This window comes from Camelus bactrianus, chromosome 23, assembly GCF_048773025.1.
Source record: "Camelus bactrianus isolate YW-2024 breed Bactrian camel chromosome 23, ASM4877302v1, whole genome shotgun sequence".
Classification (NCBI taxonomy): domain Eukaryota; kingdom Metazoa; phylum Chordata; class Mammalia; order Artiodactyla; family Camelidae; genus Camelus; species Camelus bactrianus.
This window is the reverse complement of record NC_133561.1, coordinates 17,211,791-17,224,853: the sequence shown is the minus strand read 5'-3', so window position 1 is coordinate 17,224,853 and position 13,063 is coordinate 17,211,791. Positions and strand designations below refer to the sequence as shown.

The 13,063-nt window shown below is 48.2% G+C and overlaps 1 protein-coding gene across 1 annotated transcript in view; it reads left to right on the top strand.

Annotated features, from left to right (window-relative positions):
* The window catches only part of PARP1 (poly(ADP-ribose) polymerase 1), a 40,826-nt gene that overhangs the window by 24,052 nt on the left and 3,711 nt on the right, over positions 1–13,063 (top strand). The window contains exons 13-19 of the mRNA XM_074351695.1: positions 1,791–1,986; positions 4,918–5,046; positions 7,945–8,028; positions 9,412–9,534; positions 10,090–10,218; positions 11,681–11,779; positions 12,280–12,432. Coding sequence (XP_074207796.1) covers positions 1,791–1,986; positions 4,918–5,046; positions 7,945–8,028; positions 9,412–9,534; positions 10,090–10,218; positions 11,681–11,779; positions 12,280–12,432 — 913 coding nt within the window. The remainder of the gene's footprint in view (positions 1–1,790; positions 1,987–4,917; positions 5,047–7,944; positions 8,029–9,411; positions 9,535–10,089; positions 10,219–11,680; positions 11,780–12,279; positions 12,433–13,063) is intronic.

Here is a 13,063-nt window from a genome sequence, read left to right as displayed (position 1 = left end):
GGCCCTTCAGTGCTGGTCTATCAGCCCCATGAAACCAAAGTCCCCCCAGACAGCCTGGCTGTCCTTTCTCATTAGTACTACCTCGCACTCCCCAGTTACTCAAGGCATTTGGTTTGCCTCATTTTTAATTTTTATTTTTTAACATGGTGGAGCCAGGTAAGAACTGGTTCTAGGGTGCTGAGAGTCTGGACTGGCTTGACCATCCACACCTTTCCAGTCAGGATGGTCCTCTGCTGAGCTGATGATCCCTCATTACAGCAGTGTGGAACGGGAGCTTTGTGTTGGTGGAAAGGTGTGTGGAAGGAACTGTTGTTAAATCCTAATGGTGGGGAGCGGGGGAAACACTTCCATATATTAAACTGGACTTTTCTTTTTAGCAAATGAAAACAGTATACCCATTGGAACTCCAGGAGATCCGAAAAGCTTTACTGGTTGGAAGACAAGCCCCCATGGTGGTGGCAGCCTTGGGGGAGTAAAGTCAGTGACTGGTGACTCTTCATTGGCCTCGGGTTGCAGGCACTGGCAGCCTCAGGTCTTCCCGCCTCTTCAGCTTTCATTAAACCTTTCATTTTAAAATGAAGTGATCCTGAAAGAGTACAAAGTGTCTGTGGCTACTTAAAATCTCTGAAATAAAACTCTTATGTCATTAAGTTTATTACCTACTCTTGTCCAAGATTTGAAGGTCAAAATACGGTTTCTTGCTTGGAAAACGTACCTTCCAAAAGCTAGATGTGCGTTGTAGTGCAGGAAAAGGAATGGGGTTCTTGTAGAAATATGCTGAGTACTGTAGTTTGTTAAACAGCGGGCAATGGGAACAGAATTGTCCATCACCAACAAAAAAGAAATTCTAATGGTGATTTCGAACATGTTTGTTTTTCTTGTGGCCTAGATTTATTGGTTTTTAGAGAGAAAGAGTAATGTGGGCTGTTGAAGTCAGAAACTTTTCAGGATAGGTCAGTGTGGTGTCCTCCATACATTTCCAGGGGGAAAAAAACCCCAGCAGAAAATGAATTTATACACTGCTGGGCGGTAGACCAGAAAACCATTAGAAGCCCCAAATTTTCATTGAAATCTCTGATTTTATCTTTAAAATGCATACAGATCTTTCTGGGTTTCTGATATATCTGTATTTATTTAAAATTTAACTTGTGCATTACTTCCTCTAAGAAAAGTTAACTTGCTCAAAGGCCAGGCAGCACAGTCCCTGGGGTACCCGGAACACGGGCCCTAGATTGAGATGGAAACTGGGGGTGATAGCCTGGATCTGTAGGTGGCTAACCCTGCAGGCCACCGGCCCACCCCCTCCCGTCTCATCACTTCTCAGCCTCTGATCTGAGCCAAACGTTCTTCTTTTTAGTACATGTCATTAATGGTCACATCGCCCTGAACACATGACTTCCAAATGATAGTTGCTGTGTTCCTTTGCGGTGAAGAATTGGATGTTTTTTATGTAAAGGTCTGTAGGCACTGGGATTTATTCCTCAAGTTTTCCTGGCAGATCCAAGGTTAACCTGTTGTTTGGTACTTTTTATAACTCATTTGCCAATATGATTTGGAAGGTCTTTTTTAAATTACTTTAAACTTATGACCCTCAGTTTAATAAAAAGTAAAATAGGGTCCTTTATTGTAATACCAACTTCTTTTGTTCCTCTGCGTCAGTCACCATCATTTTGGGGTGTTTGCAGTTCTTTCTCACCCAAGTGGAATGGCAGGAAGGAAAACTCATCCTGAAATGTGACCGCCTGACTCACAGCTTTGCATCAACTGATGCTCTTCCTCTCCCACCACAGGTATTGGATATTCAGGTCCTGGGGCCGAGTGGGCACAGTGATTGGTAGTAACAAGCTGGAGCAGATGCCATCCAAGGAAGATGCCATTGAGAATTTTATGAAATTGTATGAAGAGAAAACCGGGAATGCCTGGCACTCCAAAAACTTCACAAAGTATCCCAAAAAGTTCTACCCTCTGGAGATTGACTATGGTCAGGTAATCACTTAATGCTCTTACACTGTCTAGTTCTAGTAAAAGGAAGGGATCCTCTATTCTTTTAAAAACATGCTGTGGATCAGATGGCTCCATTGGTGAATTACCAAACGTTTAAAGAATTAATACTGGTTGTTCATAAACTCTTCCAAAACAGAGGAAGGAACACTTTCCAACTCATTAGATAAGGCCAGTATTACCCTGATACAAAAAACAAAGACATCACAAGGAAAATACAGACCAATATCCCTATGACTGTAGCTGCAAAGGCCTCAGCAAAATACTAACCTGAATCAAGCAGCATGTGAGGATTTAAACACCATGATGGAGTGGGTTTTATCCCAGGAATGCAAGGTTGGTTCAACATGCAAAAATCAAATCAGTATAATGTAACATGAATAGAATAAAAGACAGAAGCTACACAGTCGTCCCAATAACAGAGGGAAAGCATTTAATAAAATCCACTACCTTTTCATGAATAAAATTTAACTATGAAGTATGAGGTGGAACTTAGATGAGAACAGTGATTAGCATTTTTAAGACTGTCGAGGAGGCACAGTCTTTCAAGTTGTTCCCTAAACATAGCAGGGAGTAATTCATAGATTCCAGGTGAGGTTTCTTACCCGAAACTGCATTTCATCATAGGTCATGCAACTTGCTTTCTCATCAAGGTAGAATTACAGTGACTCAACATGCTCCACTAGGTCACAGTTTATATTACCAGACAGCCTTCCATTGTCTCTCGGCTAATATTTTTGTGGCCATTTGTTTTGACAAAATGCTTACCTTGTTTTTACAGGAAAACCTGCTTTTATAATGGGTGGGAGGGGTGCACATTTATTCTGCAGAAAGAGACTTGTAGGTGGTACAGATTTTAATTCCAAGTCTTTGAGGCCTAGCACATCTCAGAGGGGGAACTCTAGTTTATGGAAAGTGTCATGAGCTATACCATTAAAAATAGAAATTAAGTCTTATGTAATGTTGAGATCAAGAACTTGGACTTTAAGTTCACACAGACTTGTCTAACTCAGCGCTGTCCCCTACTGAGTTTATTTTTCCCATTTCAAAAGTATGTACAGTTGACCCTTGAATGACACAGGTTTGAACTACGTGGGTTCACATACATGTGGATTTTTTTGCAGTAGTAAATACTGCAGTGCTATGATCTGTGGGTGTCGTACTGAGGATAGGGAGAAAGCACATATACAGAGGGGCCAACTGTCAGATATACAATGGCACAAAAAATTAAAATCACCCAGAGTTAACTGCAGTTAAAATCATGGTGTATGTCTTTATAGTCTACAGGCGCTTTCCCCCCATAACACTGGAGTCTCTCCTTACATACTGTTTTGCCACCACCTGCTTTCTGCCTTAATGTACCGGGAGCATTTCCCCATGCCTTCTAGAGCAGTGCTGTCCAGCAGAAATACGAAGCCGCCTATGCAACTGTAAATATTTCAGTAGCTACATTTTTTTTTCTAGTAGCTGCATTTTAAAGGGCAAAACGAAACAGTGAAATTCGTACTAGTTATTAAACTAGTTATTTAACTAGTTATTAACCAGTATGTCCAAAGTATCATTTTGGTATATTGGTATCACTGAGATTTTTTTTTTTCCTAAATAAATCTTTGAAAACTGGTATATTTTTTAGCTCTTACAATACATCTCAATTCAGACTGGCCACATGTTAAAACCAGTGCCTGCTGTATTAAACTGCACTGATCGAGAGCATCATTCCTTAGGTCTGTAAAGAATTCCATCTTGTGGATGGCTGTAATTTGTAATTTCCAAATAACACCCTGCATCCTCCAATTAGGCATTTAGATTGTTCCCAGGTACTTGCTATAATGATGCTGATACACATGTAAGTATCTGTGTGCCTTTGTGATTCTTACCATTAGAGATCGAGCTGCCAGATCACAGAGTATATGCATTTAAATAAGGCTTTTTAATAGTTTACCTTCAAGTGAAGTTATAACCAGAGGGTAAGAATGTGTTAAGACTTGTTTCAGCGTTAAGAGTAGATCCTCTGTGATGTTGACAGCAGTAGCCATGAGCACTAGCAGCAGACAGCTTCGTTAAGCCAAGCAGATTCCAGGATCAAAGCCCAGTGCCATTAGCTTCACTCAAAATAAATACCAAACACTGTTAGTTGCTAGGGACACTGATGGACAGAGCACAGTCCCTGCTCTTGTGTGTTCAAAAGTGAGAAGAGTTGAGGCATTTTCAACACAGCATGGTCTTGGCTCACCCTGGATTCTCCAGATGGCAGGGGTAGAGTCCTGCGCTATTAGTATATTAGAAAGAACAACTCCAGAGAGCAGGGGTGAGGCGCAGGGAGGGGAGGATGAGTTGGTGCTAGGATGTATTTTAGCATTGTCAAGCTGCCTGGCCGGAAGCCTGACTGACTGCTTGATCCTTTGGGACTATAGGGAAGGCTGTATGAACACAGTCTTACAACTGGCCCTGGGGTGAGGCAGTGTATGGAGGGGGGCAGAATTTGTCCATCCGTCCAGTGTTCCTGGGTCCAAGGTTCACTCAGCTGCCCAGTGCTGCCAGTTTGGGGTGTGAGTAGGGCACTGAGCAGGTTCCCAGGCACAGGGCACCAGCAACCCCAGGGTAGGAAGTGATGAGAGGAGGAGGAGGTGAGGGCATGAGGGGAGTGTAAGTGCCTGCAGGGCAGCCTGTGCAGAGCTGGATTCTACAGTGGCAGCTGGAATAAGAATCTGGAGCAGCCAAGGGGACTTGGGGTTGCACCGGAAGAATCTGATCCAGTTCACACTCACACGTGCTTCCCCAACAAAACACTCAGCCTTTTCTTGCTGGTGGCACTCCATCCTGTGTCCTTTCCCTGCATCCCAACCCCCAAACACCACCCCCACTTTACTTGGGTTGTTTTACTGGGTCTCTTCCGGGTTTTCTTTTTCCCTAAAGGATGAAGAGGCGGTGAAGAAGCTAACAGTAAACCCTGGCACCAAGTCCAAGCTCCCCAAGCCGGTGCAGGACCTCATTAAGATGATCTTTGATGTGGAAAGCATGAAGAAAGCCATGGTGGAGTACGAGGTTACTGCACTTTTGTTTATCTGGGATTGTTTTCTGATTTGCGTGTTGCCAAGTTCGGTGGCTGTTCTTCAGCCTAAGACACGTAGGAGCACTGAGGCCTGGCGGGCTTGCTCTTTTGCAGAGGATCCTTGGTATGTTGTGGAGAGCTGTCCCCTGGGTCCCCAGGCCCCCTTGCATTTTTTCCCTTATTGCAGTAATGGGCTGTGTGGGCATAGTTCTTTTGTGGCCCAACCAAACAGGCCACGTGGAGCTGTCATGGAAAGTCCGAGACATTTCCCCCTTAGAGTAAACGAACTGCTCTGACCAGCACTGACAGAGGCGCAGAGAGCTTCTGACACTTGCTTCTTCAGATAAAATTCATACCAGCTTTTTAAAGAAGAGACTGGGCATGGGGCTGGGTGGGGTGGGGTGATGGTTAGGTTGTGTCTCTGTCCAGGGATGAATGGCGGGGGCTACCAGCCAAGGCCAAGTTCTCTGTCTGTTCCCCTGGGAGATGAGTGCAGAAGGGCCCCTTGTTCTTGCTGCCTCTGGCATCAGAGCTCTTGGTGCTGACTTCCGGGGGCATTGAGAGCAGAGGGGGTCCAGGCACTGCTGATATCTAGCTAGCAAGCACAGGCTCTCCCTCTTCCCTCTCCACTGAGCCCAGAAGCTTCAGGCGGCTCTGAAGAACAAGCAGGGACCAGCAGAGAGGGCGAGAGCTGCAGATCAGCCTTGGCCATTCACCAGCTCGCTTGCTCCCTGCTTCTTCGCAGGTCCTTCCTAGAGGCTCCACCCAGCCTTGGAGGGGGATGGGACAGATTTGGGTTGTATGAACCACTCTGTCTGGAGCTCAGCCTGATGGGACTGCTCACGGCTCAGCTGCTGTTGGAAAACAGAGCGTTGAGTCACATCCTAGACAACCCCTGACGGGTGTGCAGTAGCCAGGGCTTGTGCAATGTCTTGTTTAAATAGCTAAACACCCCAACTTCTGTTTGGGAGGTCTGACTAGTTTGAACAACTTGTCGGTGGGCTCACCAAGAATGTGGGTGTGTGAGGCAGAGGAAGAGAGGTGTGCTGGGGCCGGCAGGGGGTCATCTTCATTTCATTAGTGTTTCAAAAGAAATATCTCACACACCATTTCCAGCTTCCAGTACTCTGGTTCATTTACGATTCATAGAATTTGTCAAGTGTGATCAAATCCTGGCTCTTTCTGTGCAATGACATGTTTTCTAGGTCGTTCTACTTCAAGACAGGGAACTAGTTTAGCAAGAAAGGGCCAGGGGCCTGCTGCGGGAAGGCAGCCTGTAGGAAGTTTGTGGAAAAGGGACGCCCACCCCGAGCCCGATGGGCACCACGTGGGTTGGGTGACCAGGTAGACAAGTAAACCTGGTAACCGGGGGAACCTCGTGCTCCCCATTGAGGCTGAGTCCTGGGCCCCGAGCAGAGTGGGGTCTGGGCGCTCGGCTCCAGCCGAGGGGAGAGTGTGGGCTGTGTCCCCAGCCCTGGACGCGGCGCCCTGACCCGGGAACATGGCTCCCACGGTTCACTTTCTCCCTACACGGAGCTGCCGTGGAGCCCCTGCCCAGTCGGGAGTGATGGCAGCTTGTGTTGGTTGAGCCCTGCTCTTGTTCTTGTGGTCTGTGTGTGTCCATTTTGAGGGTGTACTTTAGAGAGACCAGGTCTTTTTAAAATTAACACCAAAATTACACAGCTCGGGGAAATGGCTTCTTTCAGAGTATCTGCTTTCTCTGGTCACGCTGCCCTGGGTCAGAACATCTTTTGAGTTCCTTCTTTAGAATTGCTTTAGAGCCAGCTCATAGTCCATGCTGAGGTCACTCTGCTCTTTTATTATACTGTGCTCTTGGCTCAAAATAGATTATCCACCTTCTTCCCGGGACTTAGCTCCAACTATTAACTCTTCCCAGAAACCAGCTGTCCCCTCGGGATGGATGGTATTGAGGGAAGCGGACATGCCACAGTTTGTGGCCGTCATGAGACGCTGTCACCCCTGGCCCCTGCTGGGTGCCTGATGGGCTGTGAGCACTTTCACATTTCACGTAATCAGCAGAGCGGTTCAGTTTCTCGAGTGCTTACCCAGCTCCGTCTCTGTTCCAGGCACTGCAGGTGCTAGAGATGTAAAGGTGGGGGCTCCCAGGGTTCTCCAGGAGCAGCCCTGGAGACAGACTCCGGGGACAGAGCAAGGGGCCCCTGGTGCACTGACGTGGGAGGCGCTAGGCCAGCATTCGAGCAGGTCCCTCCCACAGGGAGTGGGTGCCTCTTACAGGTGGGAAGTCAAGGCCCGGGGGTGCCTCGCTCTCTCACTGGTGACCAGGCCTCTGGTTGCAGAGCTCATGCTTCTAGAAGGCTGCAGCCAGCTCGCCGCCCCCCTTGATGCTGCTTCCCAGGTGTCATGAGCAGCAGCAGTGTTGGGATGACTGGCTTGAAGGGAACACTGTTGACTCATAAGTATGTGTGTTCAAGGGTGTGTCCTTTTAATAATAATTTTACCACTTGATGGCTCTTGTCTTCCGGCTGGGAATGGCTTTAGCTCTGAGACCCCAGGAAGGGCTTCCCGGGCGCAGCTGATCCTCACTTTGAAATTAGATGAGGAGTCCTGCTGTGCCTTCTTCCAGAAGCGTGGAGCTGTTTCAACCTGAGCACAGAGGTGGGGGAGCCCTGGCTGGCTTATCCCTGCTGTAAATGAAGTGAGCAAGAATCTTCTTTCAGACTCCTGTCCCCTGCATTGGGTTGGTGCTGCAAAGCCCGTGGAGTTGGGTCACTGGGTCTCCCAAGGAGGACCGGGCAGGCTTGTGACTGCTTCCGTGGGGGCCCGGGAGGCCTGGGGGTGCTCAGTCTGGCTCTCTCATCATCTCACTGCACAGTCCCGGCTTTCAAAGGGAAAACCCTCTGTGTCCTCAGATTGACCTTCAGAAGATGCCCCTGGGGAAGCTGAGCAAAAGGCAGATCCAGGCTGCCTATTCCATCCTCAGTGAGGTCCAGCAGGTAAGCGAGGGGCCTGCCTCTCCTCTTGGGGGGGTGGCAGTTCATGTACTCAAGGTTAATGAAATAGATGTACTGATTCAGGATGATTTAGATATTTTTCAGTTCAGCAAGTGTGACAAGTGCCTGCCACTTGTAAAAAGATGGTCACAATACTAATGAATTAATGATGTTTTCCATTACCAGGTATACAGTAAACTCCCTATAAACTTGTTGAAGAATTTGGTTCTCTTCCCTCATTTTGTGTGTCCTTAAGAGAGGTTGAGTTTATTTTGCAGTTACTAGGAAATTATCGAATTGAAAGTTAAATGTTGTGTTGCTTTCATTCATGTTCATTCAGCATCACCTTGCTGAGCATCTCCCCAGGTCCCCCAGACCCGGAGCCTTCACGCTGTGCCCTGGAGAGGCAGGAAGGTTCCGCTTGTGTTTTGCAGGTGGCATGTAGGCTTGGACTGTGAATGAAGAAGAGCGTGCAGGAAGCTGAAGTGGGCCAGGGGAGGGGGACTCTGCCTGGTGCTGGAGAGAAGGCCCTGAAGTGCAGAAACTAAATCTCGTTACAACTGGTCCTGAGCAGGGACCTCTTTCCTTGTTACCCTCTGCCTGAGACCTGAAAGGCTTTCCTCAGCCCAAGCTCTTTCTCGTTCCAGAATTTCTAGGTAGAAGGGCTGCTCATCACACTGAGCAAACTATAAGCTGCTCACTGTGACCTGGAGAAGCCGATGTCACAGTGAGCAGCAGACTCGGGACTTTGCGCCTGCAGGGTGCCAACTCATTGCCCTTTACTGTCCCACAGTCACCTAGGAAGTCTGCAAAGTATGCAGTGATTGGTGATCCAGCTCCTCCATCTCTGTACATTTATTGAGCACCTTCTGCACGTGGAGAGGAAAGCCTTTCTGTGTCTGGCCACTTGGACCTCCAGGAGCAATAAAAACAAATTCCCTGACTTAAAGATAAAGTTCCTTGGCCAAAGGAACCTGACTGAATTTTATAGCAATGAGGTTTTTTCCCCCCCTTTAACATTTTATTATGAAAAGTTTCCAGATATACAAAAAGTTAAGAGAATTTTACAGCAACAGCCATGAGCCCACCACTGAAATGCTGTAGTTATTAACATTTTGCAGAGTGGTGGGGGCTTTAAACAGCTCTTGGTATGAATGCAGTTTTATATGGGGAGCCTGGTGTGTGCTGAGCCACGCAGTTTGAGGATAGGATCCTCGGCTGTCCAGTTGCATGACTCTCTCAGAAGGGGGTTTCCTGGCCTGGGCGTGCACCGGGCTGCCTTGGGACTCCACTGCAGTGCTCGGCTCCTAGAGGGAAAGGCCCTGTCCAAGTGCTGGGGGCTCAGAGTGCTGCTTCAGTCTGTTCCCTCTGTCCCTTCCCCTAAAGGCAGTGTCCCAGGGCAGCAGCGACTCCCAGATCCTGGATCTCTCAAATCGCTTCTACACCCTGATCCCCCACGACTTCGGAATGAAGAAGCCTCCGCTCCTGAACAATGCGGACAGTGTGCAGGTAGCACAGGGGAGGCGGGGAGCCCCAGGTCCCGGGCTGGTGCAGGGATGGATGTTGCTCCCTTTCAGCCGCTCCCCATTTCATGATCCCTGAGGGCAGTGGCCAGTGCTGGCAGGGCCATCTCTGGGCCCTCATTTTGAAGTGGGGTGTCTACTCATATGGGGAGCCTGACCATGGGCAGAATAGTCAGTTTCTCCTGCCCTTGTTGTACTGCATCAGTGTGGGGAAAGGAGCCATATGAGAGGGGAGCATCTTTCTCTCTGCTTCATAAGGGAGCCAGGGATAGGTCCCCACCTGTCACCAGTGTATTCCAGAAGAGAGACAGTTCTTACCACAGCCATGTGGCTTCTGCCTCTTCTCCTCCAGGGACCAGGCTCCCCTTAGTGTTCTGTAAATCCCTAGAAATGTTTAGATGATGGACTTTCCCTGAGCAGCTGGGAGGGGCCCACTCACTGTCTGTTGAAAGTTATCTCCACGTCAGTTGTCTCTGCCAGAACTGGGTGAGGCTTCCTCTCACCTTGTGCTTAGCTCAGGGTTTTTCTTTTGTTCCTCCAGGCCAAGGTGGAAATGCTGGACAACTTGCTGGACATTGAGGTGGCCTACAGCCTGCTCAGGGGTGGTTCTGATGACAGCAGCAAGGACCCCATCGATGTCAACTATGAGAAGCTCAAAACTGACATTAAGGTAACAGGGTCCACCCTTTCTGAAGCACCCTGACCTTTCATCCCAAGAGCAGAGATCCCCAAAGTTGAATGTACATCGGGATCTCCTGGAGAGCTTTATTAAAACAGATTGCTGGAGTCCAAGGATCAGTCGTCCTAACAAGTTCCCAGGTATTGCTGCTTGTGGTGCTAGGAGAACCCCAGAGCGTTTCACTTGTAAAGAAGCACCTTGTTCACAAGGCAGGCTTCCAAGCCAGGGGCTCAGCTTAGCAGAGACCTATTTTTGAGAGGGTTTTAAAGTTTCGTTTTTCCTCTTAATCTAGAGAGGGTCTCTGTATTTGGAGATTCTTGTGACATGAATTCTAGCAGGTCTGTCACTGTATCCTGCTTCAGACGTGGAAATGCCTGAAAGCAGCTGTAATAAAAATACGATGCCTGGGTTCATGTTTTCTGGAGTCAAAGTGGCTGTGTTGGTGCACACAGTCTTTGAACTTGGGTGTGTTGGAGGCTTGGGCACAAATCACCTTGCCTTGGCCACCTGGAGGAGGAGTTTCTTCCTCGGCTCCCAGCTTGCGCTGGCCTTGATCTGGTCTCATATCTCCAGTGTGCCTTACTTCCTCAGTCTCTGTGTCCTTCCCTGCAGTGTAAGGGGTTCAAGCGCACTCCAGTCTTTTGAGCCTGGTGTGGTATGTTTATATCACTAAAAAAAAGCCTTTGCTCCTTGCTTAGGACAAAGTGTAGATCTGTGGTGTACACAGGGGAGGACACCAGATGGCGTGGTTCTTTGTGAAGGGGTTGTTATTCTCTCCATTTATGATTCTGAAGCTTTTTAATTAAGAGGCAATGAGGAAGACCAGAATTCCTGAATTCTCTGAACTTTGGGTAAGAATATGAAAGCATAAGAGAACACACATAGCTTTTCCCATAATCTACTCATATTTATTTAGCATAGATTACATTATTTGACAGTTATATGATGGGCATATATTCTGAGCCACAATGTGCATGGCCCTGAGAATTCAGAAGAGATGGAGCATTTGTCCCCTTCATCAAAACCCCTGTACTCTGTCACATCCTTGCTGCTTTTGATTGCAAGTCTTGACTGTGGGGTGTCTCCTGGTTCTGGTGTTTTAACTCGCAGTGAGCTGGACAGTACCTGGGGGGCAGCTCCTTGTTCTGGAGGTTCCTGTTTCCCCTACAGTGAGCCCTGTGTTTCTAGCTTTCCTGATACCTCAAAGCATAGGGTTTTAAGACAGAAGGGTCGCCGAGATCATCCAAATAGATGATGAAGAGGCCATTGCTGGGGGAGGTGGGACTGCTGGCCCAGCACCTGCCCTGGAACACGGGGCTGGCTCTGTCCCACCTGGGCCTCCACAAGGGCCATGTGTTACCTGTGCATCACTGAGCCTGTGCTTGTTCTTCCTGCCTCCAGGTGGCTCTCCTGGGGACTCCTTTGCTCTAATTTCCAGACGCCTTTCTTCTAGGTGGTGGACAAAGATTCCGAAGAAGCAGAGACCATCAGGAAGTATGTTAAGAACACTCATGCGACCACACACAATGCGTACGACTTGGAAGTCATTGATGTAAGACTCTCTTCTCCCTCCGCGCCCTTTAGGTCCTTCCAGCTCTTCCCTGCTCATTCCTCCAGTCTGGCCCGGGGTAGGAAAAGCAGTTTACTTTGCCTTGAATAGCCAGAGGAAGTGACTCAGTTGTCTGTAGAACAGAAAAATGTGCAATCTTATGGTTTTGGGGTGGCCTCTTATTCTGTTTTAAAGGACATTTCCTACCATAAGACCTAGTGTGGCATCAGCTATTATCAGAGTTCCAGAATCAAATGCCTCAGGGGTGCACCTGTTACATGTAGTATTAATTTTAACAACTGGTCTCTGCTCGGTGGAACCTGGACTAACATGTTGCTCCATCCCAGCCTGATTGAAACATCTCACATAGTACAAAAGGCCTTACATGTTCCAGCTCTGTAGACAACTGGTCATTCCTCCTGCATCTAGTCAGATCTTTCAGTTAACCCGAGTAACAGGTGGCTCCATCCCTCTCTCTCTTCTTTATTTAATGCTCTGGCCAGATCTTTAAGATAGAGCGTGAAGGGGAGACCCAGCGTTACAAGCCGTTTAAGCAGCTGCACAACCGAAGGTTGCTGTGGCACGGGTCCAGGACCACCAACTTTGCTGGGATCCTGTCCCAGGGTCTCCGGATAGCCCCGCCTGAAGCGCCTGTGGTACGTGCCTGGCCTGGGGAGGTGTGTTTTGGGGGTGGGGGGGTGGCCAGTACCTGTCCCTGCAGCTGTCTCCAGAGAGCTTTGTGGATCCTTGAGTGAGAAGTGTGCATGCCCCAGTGAATAAGCGGCCTTGTTTAAAGATGTAGGTATTGGCTCATCTGTGGCTGATGAGGCCGGTGTTGCCAAACGTCCCTCTCCTGACCCTCACTGTTGAGAGTGTGGCTGCACCTTATCGAGCATGGTTTCTGGAATAAAGGAAGTAATCAGATATGTTGACTGGCAAAGAGCAGGCCAGGCTGCATTCAGACCTGCCCCTCCCAGCTCCACGTCTGCCTCAATGACAAGTAGAGCCAGACCCAGACATGGGATTGTTGTGTCACCTGCTGGATTATAGACGTGACCAGCTGGACAGGAACTTAGCTGTGGTCTTCCAGGCCCCTCATTTTGTGATTGTAAAAACTAGAAGGCAAAGAGGCTTGACAACTGGACTCACCAGTGCTGTGACTTGTGACTTGTACACGTGACTTGGGCAAACTCCCTAACCTCTCTGAACCTCGTTTTCACTTACGAAAAGGAATAAAAATAAGACACATTTATTGGGTGTCCATATGGGCTAGGCCCTGGTATGAAA